Genomic DNA, 12,610 nt, shown 5'->3' with positions numbered 1-12,610 from the left:
TAGGTAAGCCACCTAAGGAGTGAAAACGGGTTCTTTGTTTAATAGACTTTAGGCAACATGGTAGGTAATATGTCGTGCTTATAAGCTTTAACCCCTGAGGTATGGTCTTGTGATATTGTGTAATGATTCCTTCTATCAGCCAGTGACTGTAAAAATAGCTTATGTATTCCAAAGATTCGTAGTTGTGAGATTGCCGAGGCTTGGAGGTTGATTTCAGCCTGCTAGTTCTGGGCGCTCTGTCTCTCCGTCGTCTGGAAACGTCTTTTTCGTATCCTGGCGATAATGCTTTCTGTGAGTTCTATCATTTGATCAAGGGTAGCGTGGTTCTCCCGATTGGTCTCAGGGAAACCATTGCCCATTGTCCAAAGATCATCTAACAAATCTTCATACTTCGACTTCTCCCCCTTGCTCAGTCCTCTCAAACTCCGTATTTGGTCTGGTTTATATAAAAATGAAGGAAATCCGTGAACGTCCAGCGCCATCTGCAGAGTGTTTGGCATCGCCTAGTTGCCTACCTGGGGTTCTGTGGTCTAAATTTGAGTCTTTCTTCTCAGTGAGAAGTCCTTACACGAGGAAGGTCGCTCTTAGAAGTTTGAAAAATACTTGATTGGTCACGGTGAGATCTTTTGAAGGAGGGATATCCTACATAACGCAGACTGGGCTAGCGCTTGCTTTTACGTCATAACCAACCACCAATCATGGGTTGAATTCATAGGTTGAAAGGCAAGCCGACGCAATATGACTTGCGATGTTTTGCAGCATGCCATTGCTTTTCAAACCCAAAGGTCTCTTACTAATTACAGCATCAACTTAATTACGCCTTCTCTCCAATTTAGCATAATGCAACCCGCAAGCATTACAAAGTGTTTCAGCTCCGTCAGGCCCATGTCGCCATTCACTGCTGACAATTCGATTACAGCTATGACATCGACGCCTCAAGGTCACTGGGGATCTATCGCCACTCTTGCTGACCCAAGACGTGCCGACAAGGATGGAATGCTGGCTGCCATGCCCAAGATTCCCTGGACGTGATTGTACTGGACGACGCCGTTCTCTCTTGCGAGCCCACTCAAACTCGATCTGATCCCCTCTGTCTTTCCCCTCGTTGGGCTTAGTTGTAGCGGTTTCTTGGGGGAAGGATACTGCATCTTTTCGCATCTGTGATCCAAGCGGCGCCATTAAGTCCAAGTAATCAAAGTCGGCTGTTGAAAATTCCTGCATGTGAGACCCTTCATCTTGAGCTACTACGTCACTACCGTTTGCCAAGCTTGGCAAGAAATTCGGCGAGCGCTGCAATAATCTGCTCCCGCCTAGACGTATAGAAGGCTTGTCTGTCCGACGTCGTTTCCCAAAGCTGGCTAGGAGGTTATCCTCATGAGCCTCTTGCCCGGAAGTGTGGTCTTGTGAAATTGTGTAGTGGGTGCTCCGAAGTCTGCAATCCAGTAATATGTATGTATTACGGTGAGGCGGGAGGGAACCATAGGCTTCTGGTTGAGAATAGCCCTGCCCTTCTGGTAGCGAGCTTGGTAGGAAGAAGTCATTTGAATAAATATCCCTGTCTTGTCGTTCCTTATGGAACTTCTTGAGGCGTGAATCTCGCTGACAGTCTCTGTTGCGGCGCTTTATGGCAGGTTTGAGCGGCGCATCTTCAGCCATTAGTTTTTTAATATAAGCTTCCTCTTTCGTCTCCTCCTCTTCAGCCAGCTTCTCAGCGAGCCTGTCGGCAGTAATGACGTCATCCCAGTTAACAGCCCCCGCATTGTTGTCGCTGGATCCCACCATTTCAAGCATGGTGATGCCATCACTGCTAACGCTTGTCTTGTTGTCTACCTTGACCTTGGTGGCTTTGTTGCTCTTAAGAATCGAGCCGTATTTACCAAATAAAAGTCGGTCGGGGAAGGATAGTTTGGGTTGTTCGATGGCCACGGTGGGTGAGCCTGCCGGGACGTTTGCTCTGGAGGGCTGTAGGGACCTGCCCCTGTTAACCTGCCCCAGTATCTGCGGGCTGTTAGACATCATCAGGCCCGATATCTGAGGTTCTATGTCTTGGGTCGGGGCGCAATCCTGACGAAAGATAGCGGTGACGCTGTCTGGTAAGGTTGGAAGAGGAACGTGTCCTAGCCGTTGTCATTTCCCAAAGTCAAGCTGGCGCTTACATCTACCTAATCATTGGCCAGAGGTAAGAATAAGGCGCCCAATCACAAACAAGACACTAGAGTTAGACTTATTGTTGAATTGGCTACCAAGTCAACTCCTGGTTTCATCCGATGGCCAGGTACATATATTTAATCGCACGACTACACTATGCTGGGCGGCTTCCACTGTTTATGGTCTGATAGCAGTCAATCTCATCAATGAGATTTGATTTTAAAGTTTGCTCTAATTGTCAAGAAGTGAAAGAGTCTGATACAAAAAAAGATATCTAAGGAGCTATCGTTCCTTCTGACCTCTCTTAATCTGATCCGATGTGTATCCTTTATGAAGGCGCTTAATGTACTCTCCAAACTTCTTTGCCTCAGCCATGACTGACTCAAGGTGCTGATAACCAAGTTTCTCCTTACGAAAGACAGAAAGCTGCCGTGCGGTTGAAATCATATTTCGAATCTCGCGGCCGTTGAGGGGAGCCTCCGCGAGATCATCAAGCTGATCTCGCATACTCCCGATGTCCACTCCGAGTCTCGGAGCAGTTTGAGGAGTGCTTAGAATATTAGGGAGGGATGGCTGACTTGCCTGCGCTATGCGCTGGGACTCAAGCTTCTCGAGCCGGTTGATAAAGTTTAACCAGATCTGGCGCCGCTGGTCTTTCTCCAAATCATTATATCGTAGACTGAGCTGAATTCGCGATTTGAAAGCTTCGTCAAATATACCGACCCTATTACTAGTAAGGATCATAATTCCTGCGCGTTTAGTTAGAGTGAGACGTCGAATTGGAAAGTGGTTTACACACCATCGTAGTACTCCAGTACTCTGAGAAATACTAAAGCAACTATCAGCAAATAACCCGCCAAATGAATTGATTGCATTATGTTACCTGAGACCAGGGCATTCCGTTCAAGACTATCTAGCTTCCGCTGCTCAAGGAACACGTCGGCTTCGTCTAGTAGTACCACTAGAAAGAAGTAAGTAAGGCATACGACTAATGAAGTGGCTACTCACCACATCCCCACGTCTTCCCAAGAAGTGACACGACTTCAAGATACTGAAAGGGTGAGCGTACTTCAATAATTTGCTGGCTTGAGATGTCCATACACGTTCTACTTCTTCAGCCTTGGTGCCGACGTCGCCACAGGTCACTCTGTATAGAGGCTTCTTGGCGATCTCAGCAACGCTAGATTTCTGTTAGAATGTTCCGCTAGAATCAGGTATATAAAATATACCTTTCTGCAGTGAGAGTCTTCCCGGTACCAGGGCCTCTACATGCGCGGTCAGTTTCCAGGGATCCAGGGCATAGGTGACGTAGGCACCTACCCATGAAGTAGTATAAAGAGCCCATTTCCTTTCCCATGAATCACATCCGTATCCCTGTCCTCGCCTAAGTGGTTTGTCACCACTGCTTCAACCAGCTCCTTCGTCTGGCGTTCCATAACTAGTAGGTCGAAAGCCTCCTCGTTCCAAGTTACATCCTCTAACAAATCAACTTCCAACTTAACTGAAGAAGTGTTAGCGTATTCTGGGATTATATCAGCCAACTTAAGCCTTACCCCAGTCCTTCTTTTGCATGTTGAAGCCGTAAAGAGATGTGGGGAGGCACATGTAAAATCCATCTCCCAAGTCGGGCACTGGTTCGTCCTGGGCCATTACCTCAGGTCCGAGGTCATCGCGGTAGCGGACAGGTACTTGTTGACCGCTTGTAGGAGGGTGCATCTGTCTGAAAGTTGCTCTGTCGATCATGTATCGAGAACCGGAATTCTATGCGCTTGTGAGTACTCATCCTTGAGGATAGCAAATAACGACTAACTGCACCGTAAAGATGGTCTTCAGGACTTCCCCGAACGCAAACATATTTGCGATGTCGACATTTCCAAAACATCTCGCCACGCCGTCTCAGGTTACAAACAGTACCGTCATCGGCGTACTCCATCGGGAAGACCATCATGGCGTTGATAAGGAACTCTTCTGTTAAAGAGGGCAGACCTGAGATATTGAGAGTAGAATTGAATCGTTGGAAGTTGCCATCAAAATCCCAGTAGCTTACTTTGATTGATGTCTGGAAATCGCTTTTGGTTGTTGGACTGCCATACATAACAAGCCAACTGGTAGCCGTATAGGCTTGCCACTGAGCCACAGATAATCCCTTAAGTTTTGAGATGATGACTTGCCCAGGAGCCTGTGTTACATAAGACTTGCGAAGCCTGTGTGGAGGATAGTAGCTAGGACTCACAAAAAGATACGATAGGTACTTGGCTGTAATCTTGCCTTCGCGGATCAGGGAATCGACCTTGGCCCATTCATCACCGAGATAAACCTTCAAGTAGTGTTGAAAAGCTTCTAGTTGATTTTTGGATTCCTGGCTGAGATAGGACTTTACTCTCTCGATTCTGTTGCGATGCTGAAACCACCAGAGATATGGATGCTGGGTTTCTTGTACACGACCATTTTCATCCTCCGGGTCGAATCTTTCTCGAGAAATGTTAGTAGGAGATCCGGCGTCTTCGTTGACCGCTACAGCAAGATGGTTCCAAGCAGCCCTCAATTCATCTGAGACAATGTCAACATTTTCCCTGACGAGAAGTTCAAATTGACCAGGATCTGGGACCGGCGGTGGCTTGCCACAGCACTCATAGTCACGGTAAGCAATACAAACAATGTCCTTGTTCCGCTCAAGATACAGGTCCAGGTTATCGACCAATCGACTGCAACGCAGATGAGCTCGATAAGGGCCATTTTCGACAAGCCAAGGTTCATCTAGGTAGAGACCTTGCTCGTCGGAATTTTGACAAGTGATTCGATTGATGATTTGAACTCTGGGCGGTCCTTGATCAGAACAGGCCAGCCGCTTCAAGGACTCAGATTCTCTCAAGAGCTTGTCCTTGATTTCGAGCTCCTCGATTATCTCATCGTCAGTGCAGGTGCTCGGCATGTTAAGGAAACTGCAAATTTTCCGACGCCAGTCAATCATCATTGGTGCTTTGCGACGGGTTTGAGATACCAGCTGGTGGATATCTAGGTCGTTCTGAGGTTTAGTTGGGATCTCAACCAAACGGGCGAGGTATGCACTCACCGGAGTCATCTTCAGTGTCTTCGCCATTTGTCGAAGACGGTTTCGAAACATCGCCTTGTGGTCTGAAGACTGTGCCTGAGAAGCTATCCATAGCTGGATGCAAATGAGATGCAGAATCTTGGCCACGGCAGAACGAATTGGTAAAGGACTCAATTGAAATAGTGCTTGGGCCGTGATTAATGGTGAAAGACGAAGATGGGTCGGAAAAGTGAGATTCACGCTGTTCTTTCAGCCGCTGTGTCTGCCTAATATGCACATTTGCGTCATGTGCTCACCACCGATAACCAATAGCAAAGTGCATGTAAGCGCCAGCCTCGTTTGGAAACAGGACATCGCTTTTTCTTCAGTTTTTACTTCTGTGGACTAGAATTTAGCTTCGTATTTCCCCGGCGCCTCCATAACTCTCGAACATGGATCTTCGCGAAGTGTTAACAGCGAATGGGAGCTTAGCTCCGCCAAGCCAGCAGCCGCCGGGTCTTGTTTCACGCGATCTATACCGTCGGCACGGGCATGGCAACCTCCAGAACCACGCTTGTGTATACTGTCGACGGTCTCACATGTCTTGCGATCATGGGAGACCGTGCACCAGATGCATCAAGCGCAATATCGGACATCTCTGCCACGACGAGCTTTTCGATACTGGTTTGCAGAAGGGCAAAAGTGCCCAGCCTGGCCAGGCTGCACAAACCAACACCACGAGTCCACCAAACTCTAATCTTGAAAGATGCCACTACACGATATCACGAGATCACACTGGAGGAGCAGAGGACCAGAAATGCGAGATATTGGCCGACTTTGCGAGAAAGCATACTAGAGCATGGACCAACATATCACTTGCAAATATAAACAGTCCAATTGCCAATCCGGAAACTTCTCCTAAAGGTCTCAGATCTCTTTATGGTCCAGGCCACTATGCAACCCATAGTGAATTATCGATGTGAGCGTCTAGCTGTCTATCATTATAGGCCATTCTATCTCGATGCTAACTATCATTACAGGTATGCTACTATGTATCCACAAAATCATCAAGCTGCAGTCCAGGCACAAAGCACTTTAATTACTGCTTCTACGCAATCAGAGCCAATAGCTCTTTTGGACCCAAGTGATGCAGCATTATTTGCTAAATCTCTTGAAAGGATTTAAGGTATATACTTTATATATATAAATTAAACTACTTATAAATTTAATAGGCTATAGTAAATATTTATCTCGCCCTCTTAATATAATATTTCTAAATTTAATAGACTTTATAAAGAAAGATAATATACTTTCTCTTAAAAATAGAGAGAAAAATTAGTATTTATTTAAATTTATAAGCTATATAAATTATTACTTTATATAGGCTATTGTCGCCAACCCTCTAGGAAAGCTCTTGTGCAGGCCGCAGCCGTCAAAGCGGCATATGCTTGCCACCTCTTATCTTTGTGACTGTCAGAATAATCACAAATACCTTTGATAATCACGCAAGGCAGAATGTCCCATGCTCCCGCCCCCTCCATCTCGAAAGCAATAATTCCTTCACTGCGTGCAATACGGTCACGGTCCTCCCCCGACTTCATAACCTTATCTCCGGAGCCAAATTTCCCAAAGTGCACAGCCGGATACAGATTCACTTGATTACCAGTTGCTTCCCTTTGTCGCTTGCGAGCTACAGACCTTCCAATATCGCACCTAAGTTCTTTGCAGCTCGCCGAACGGGCTTGTCCACAAATCATACCAGTTAAAACATCCGAGTCGCCAATGCATATGTTGCATGAAGAAGGAGGATGGTGCTTGTGGCTATATGCCGACTCGAAAAGGATATCTCCCTCAACACCAGGATCCAGAACCCCAAGCACGTTACTCAACGTGGTTAGATATTCATTTGCCCGTTCTCGAAGTCTCCGGCGAGCGTTCAGACCCTTGAGCTTGGCCAGGTACCCAAGAATTTCAACCGGTAACTTTCTAGCGCTCTCGGATACGCTATCCTTGATCAAGCAGCCATCTGGGTATTGTCTCGCGAAGTCATAACGAACTAGTCCATCGCTAATGGCGACGTCGCCGAGGAAAAGCTCTGTCCCATCCTGAGAAAAAGGGACCCCTCCGCAAATCCCTACTACTAGCGCCAGTGAGATTCCAGGAAAGGTAGACCTGCAGCAAGTAGCTACAGTCGCAGAGTAGGTTGTCCCCATACCAGGCATATGGACCAGTACAACACCATGCCGGCCGATAATACCAAGAGTATACGTATTGGTATCTCCTTCTGAACGGTTGTAGCCACCAGTCCATTGACTGTCAAAAAGCGCCTCAACAGCATCAGCTTCAAGCGTTAATGCGCAGAGAATTGCTATGTCTATTTGTAGAGGGTGGGAGGAAACGGGGCTCTGCTGGAACGACTTCGGTCTCCCTGCTTCAGGTGCTTCAGATGCAGAAGTGTGCTGTTCTGCTTGCTCTGATATAATTTCGCCCTCTGGTACTTCGGTTACCTCAATCATGTCTTTTCCACTTCCGTTCTCAATCGGAAAGCTGAGTGGAAGGTAGTGCTCTGATGGGATGTCGATGCCCCCCATTCCATCATCGGAATCGATTGCGGGGGCCGGGCCAACACAGATAAGCGATGGTGTTTCTGTTTCAGGCCATAATGGATGAGTTGCAATGAGTATCACTTTCAAACACGTCAAAGAACTCTTTTGTACTCTTGCCATGAGTTCTTCTAGTTGGTTAGGCCATGGTTTCGTGCTCCCCGCTCGCTCCCCCAAAACAGTAACCGTTATAATGACAAACAAGGTCGGAAACATCTGAAATACCCTGTCGAGTATCTTGAACCAGTCTTCGCAAGTCGAAGCTTCTGAAAATAGTTGAACCACGTCAGCCAGGAAACATATTGGGTGATCGAGTGAGACTTTTTGCAAAGCCTGAAGCGCGATTTGTCGAAGTAGTTCTCGTTCATCAAAACCATTAAAAAATTCTGCTGAATCCGGAGACTGTAAAATGGCGACTGTTGGTTTCTTGCTGTCGAGATATTCCCAAAGTTCTGCGGCAAATCTCTCAAGACGATTGACCGATTCGTAGCAGCCTTGCATCTTCAACAGCGATGGCTGATCTGACCTCGCCCAGTCTAGGAGTTGTTGTGTCTCCCAAATATCGTTTGTATAAATGTCTTCTCCCATCAATTCGCAGACATCCTGAAAATCCAAGCATTGTTGCTTGATACGCATAGGGTCAAGTATAACTAATGGGACGCTGCATAAGGTCGGGATGCCCCAGAGACATAATCGTATAGTATGCGGTGGGCATGAGGATAACGTCACTTTCGCGGCAATCACTCCTGGGAGGGGTGAGTTAAAAGGGAATCGCAGAGGGTCAGATCCCACCTACCGGACAAGATTCCGCGTAACTGCTCGAGCTCAATACGATAGTTCCGATACGTCCACTGACGCATGAATATGCCAGGATTGGCAGACCCATTGTCTTGCCATATCACCTTCGGTGGGATTTCCAGCTGTCTTTGCACCTCATGCAACAGTCTGCGCAACTTTGTATCCATTATCAGGCATTGGTTACCTTGTAATTTCCAGACGCGCCAGTTAGTTCGGAAGACTGACACATCATCATGTATAAATCAGGCTGTGAAATTTTCAGCTCGAAACAGCTGCATGGCGTTGGCTCACCTACACAGGGATTCGATTGGATATTCCCTGCCGCTTAGTCAACTGTCTCATTTCACGTGCACCTGAGCGTACCCAAATTCAATTCAGGTGGCGTTGCTCTCATGACAAGCGATTGGCCACATTCTGTTTCTTTCAACCTACCCCGCCTAGTATCAAGCTCACTCGCAAGCAATATACCAAGATTACAACCTCTTAAACTCGCCCCCTTCAATCTCAGCTTCCCCTTTACTATGGATAAGCTTATAAAAGTTTAGTAGATTATTTTATCTTAAAGTTATTTCTGATTATAAGGTCTAACTTTAAAAGCAGAAGCTCAAGTATTTAACAATATTATAGTAAATAGTTTAATTTATCCAAAGACACTATAGTTATCGTCTTATAAGCTACTTTACTATAAGATTTTCTCCACCCATCTACTAAACCCCCCATCCCCCCTCCAACTCAAAGCTCTCCATACTGGTGGTTGTCGGCACCGCAGAATGTCTGAAGTCAGCCAGTCCCGAGCAGCCCTCGCTATCGTAAGGGTCAACTAGTTGATAGCTACTTATGCGACATAGTTCACAGTAAGTTGTCCGTTCTTGACGTCGTTACCGGGATCGACAGGAATGCTACCGCACTTAGAACATCCATGCTGTCTAAGCTGGTCGAGGAATGTGACAGACTGCTCCTTGGTAAAAGTTCGGCTGCCAATGTTCTGGTAGAAAGCACACAGGTTTCCAAATGCAAAGGGAATACAAGCAACATGTTCACCGTTACCAAAGTTTCCCTCCTCGCCAGCAGCAACAGCATCACGAACATCCTTCAGGTCGCCATTGGGTGTATGTCCGATACCTCCAACTCCACAAGTGGAGCTTCCACGGCAGTTGATACCAAGGCGTCTGACAAGGAGATTGTCGCCGCGCTTCTCGTAGGATACAGGACTTTCGGGCGCATCGCGCTTGGTAGGGTTTGTCTTTTCGCTGCGTTTCTCGTAGACAGCCGGGCTCTGACGTGTATCGCGGCTGGTAGGGTTTATGACAACGTTGACAGTCAGCTGCCCGTTAGCAACGTTGTTGCCCGGGTCAGTCGGGACGCTACCGCAAAGCTTGCAGCCATGATCGACGATCTGCTGAAGGAACGTTTGAGTCTGGGCAAGCGAAAAGCTGCGGTCTCCAATGTTCTGATAGAACGCACAAATGGCTGGATGATTGCCAATGTTGTTGATGTCAACGCAGCTAACGTGCTCGCCATTCCTGAAGGTCTTGTTGGGGTCGATGGCCCTGACCTGGGCAATGAGCTGGCCGAGAGCGCCTTTGTTGCCACTGCAAAGGCCACTGCCTCGGCAGTTGATGCCTAGAGCATCTGACAAGCCAACAGTGGCGGCAAGGGCAAGAAGGGCGCTTTTGAACATCATGATGAAGTTGTTAGAGACTGAATGAGACTCAAGTGGATTGTTGATAGTGTAGAAGGAATCTGAGTGCAAAGTGTGATGAGTTGTGATGCGAATACTGTGATAGAATGGCGGGAATGTGCTGCCTTTTATCTTCCAAATCCTAAAGTTGTTATACTCTCGCAATTGTGAGAACGTACAACATACATCGCTGAGAAGCAGAAGCGGCCGAAACATGCCTTGTTGAGCGTTTGACCCTGTACTGATCGACTGATGATAAATCAACATCTACTTACCCGAAGCAGATATTTTGATGAGAACGACGTATGAAGCGTAATATTCAACGTAATGAAATATACCGGATCGGCTTCTAAGTGGTAGATACACCCTAGTTTGACCAGTGCTGTGACGAGGCTTTCGCCCTGACCTCTCGAGAAGTCCACCAATCGTTAAGTCACCATGCCACGCGGGATCTCTCAGCGGGATCGACACAAACTCAGGACGCTGTCAGCGGGATCCACATATAGGCTGTCATCGGGGACTGCACTCAGGCCTTTTTTTCCGAGACATTTAACGTCATACATAGCATCTACCGTTAAGCAATCAGCTGAGAGCCCGCTAGTGCCAGCCCGTGTGACCCTGGTCAATTGTTTTTCAACCAGCGACGGCCCGTCACTAATGAGTCGCAATTGCCGAGCTCCGCGGCTGACGTAAGGCTCGTACCTACGAATCAGTACCTACAAATCAACCAAACCGGGTTCTTGTATAGCCAGCAATTCTACGTGACGTGTAAGAGTCGCTGCCTTGAGGGATCTTCTGTTACATCTTACTTCTCGGCGATTTGGGCTTATCGCTCTAAAAGGTCCGCACCATGTAGCCCAACGTACATAATGACTGTCTCATCGCTGGCCGGGGCATCTTTGAATTCTGTCAAGCTGGTGATATGAGTAGGTAGTCTGCCGACTTGAAACAACAAAGCAGTTGGGAAGCGAGGCAAGTAAAGCTTAAGGATCAGAAAGTTAACGGATGTCTCAGATTATTCGCTTTGACATCTAGTTGCCATCGCCAATTATGACCAGGCCAGCTCTCTGTTAAATAGTGCAATAAAACGGAGTAATTCACGCTCCATTTGAGGATGCCGGACTGGTCGGGCTTCTACTGGGAAATACTAATAGCGAACGACGTTATGCATTTAAAGTCGATTTAGGAGATGGTTTCTGGGGCAGAAAACAACTTATTGAGCCTGTACAGTTGTTTCAGAGTCTGATCCTCGCGCGGCTATATAGATATAGGTTCCCTCTTGCTGGCTATTAACTTGCTAATGCATAATAGTGGGATTTAGAGAAGTAGGACTGCTTAAGTTTCCAATCATTATTTAATCGATGTCACTGTAGTCTCGCCGATTGATACATTCGACTGAAGAATTAAACCAAGATATTGCTCTTATCTACTGACATCAGGACAGCATCTACGGCCAATATAGAACTCCTCATTCACTCTATATATCAGCCAATAATATATTGATGTCGCTTGTCCATCTCCCAGTCTACCCAAGTTCTTTCTCGTGTGAATGGAGTCTTATTAGCTAATTAAGCCAAAATTACAACCCCCTTCAACTAGCACAGTTCGATACTAGCTTCTGAGAAAACAGCATCCGGCTGACACTGTTAATCAAATACCCCCTTCGGTTAGGCAATGGAATTTAACATAAGCGAGGTAACCTACAGGTTCTAGCGACATCGGCGAAGTCTATCTTGGTTTTCCCTCTGTGCTACTCGCAATGGGTCCAGGTTTAATAGGAATAACGCGCATCCCGTTTTATTTCACACTGTTTCAAGCGTCGTTTCTAATGGTGTTACTATAAGTGCCATTGATGACGTACTGCCAGAGTCGCGTGGTCTTCTTCTATCAACTAATAACCACCATTTCGGAGACAACCGCGATGATGAGTCCGATTGAGGCTGGGGCCATGGATCGACAGTCTCGAGTGCATCAAAATTCACAACATTCATTCCAGCGCCACCCTGTAAGCACAAACTTCCACCGTCACTCACCAAGCCGATTCGGAAACACAAGCGCGGGAGCATGTCAGTAAATGTCGAGCCTCGTATCAACGTCAAATAAACCTTGCCTATCTCTAGGGCCGCGCAACTTATCCCATCTACAGCTGGTCATCAGCAAGCTATAGCTGCGGCGCGACAGCAGCTTTAACGACAAACTTTGCTATCCAACAGGAAGTGTGATGGTTAAGCTTAAGTCTAGACTTATTCGATAGCGCTAACGTGCTTCTCACGTGTGAACTTTTGACTGATTCGGCCTGTCAGGTTTAGGGGGCGTCAGCCACTGTCTCTGCCACTACACAAGCCGGTT

At 47.0% G+C, this 12,610-nt stretch overlaps 4 protein-coding genes across 4 annotated transcripts; 1 reads left to right on the top strand and 3 right to left on the bottom strand.

Moving 5' to 3' along the window:
• Positions 1-810: 810 nt before the first annotated feature.
• On the bottom strand, positions 811-2,016 carry FPRO_03753 (uncharacterized protein; the record flags this gene model as incomplete). Its single annotated transcript, XM_031226000.1, has 1 exon — positions 811-2,016. The coding sequence occupies one exon, from the start codon at positions 2,014-2,016 to the stop codon at positions 811-813; it is 1,206 nt and encodes a 401-aa protein (XP_031076580.1).
• Positions 2,017-2,430: 414 nt separating this feature from the next.
• On the bottom strand, positions 2,431-5,312 carry FPRO_03754 (uncharacterized protein; the record flags this gene model as incomplete). The annotated part of the gene is made up of 11 exons (XM_031225999.1): positions 2,431-2,897; positions 2,948-2,977; positions 3,032-3,109; positions 3,157-3,199; positions 3,250-3,328; positions 3,378-3,413; positions 3,469-3,649; positions 3,702-3,909; positions 3,959-4,327; positions 4,382-5,163; positions 5,222-5,312. The coding sequence occupies 11 exons, from the start codon at positions 5,310-5,312 to the stop codon at positions 2,431-2,433; spliced, it is 2,364 nt and encodes a 787-aa protein (XP_031076579.1).
• A 319-nt stretch (positions 5,313-5,631) lies between these two features.
• Positions 5,632-6,162, top strand: FPRO_03755 (uncharacterized protein; the record flags this gene model as incomplete). The annotated part of the gene is made up of 1 exon (XM_031225998.1): positions 5,632-6,162. One exon carries the CDS (start codon positions 5,632-5,634, stop codon positions 6,160-6,162), a length of 531 nt encoding a protein of 176 aa, XP_031076578.1.
• Positions 6,163-9,415: 3,253 nt separating this feature from the next.
• FPRO_03756 (uncharacterized protein) lies at positions 9,416-10,264 on the bottom strand (the record flags this gene model as incomplete). The annotated part of the gene is made up of 1 exon (XM_031225997.1): positions 9,416-10,264. The coding sequence occupies one exon, from the start codon at positions 10,262-10,264 to the stop codon at positions 9,416-9,418; it is 849 nt and encodes a 282-aa protein (XP_031076577.1).
• Positions 10,265-12,610: the final 2,346 nt, after the last annotated feature.

The sequence above is a fragment of the Fusarium proliferatum genome (assembly GCF_900067095.1).
Source record: "Fusarium proliferatum ET1 genome assembly, contig: FPRO_scaffold002, whole genome shotgun sequence".
Lineage (NCBI taxonomy): Eukaryota > Fungi > Ascomycota > Sordariomycetes > Hypocreales > Nectriaceae > Fusarium > Fusarium proliferatum.
The sequence above is the reverse complement of the archived record's forward strand: the minus strand, read 5'-3'. Positions and strand labels throughout refer to the sequence as shown.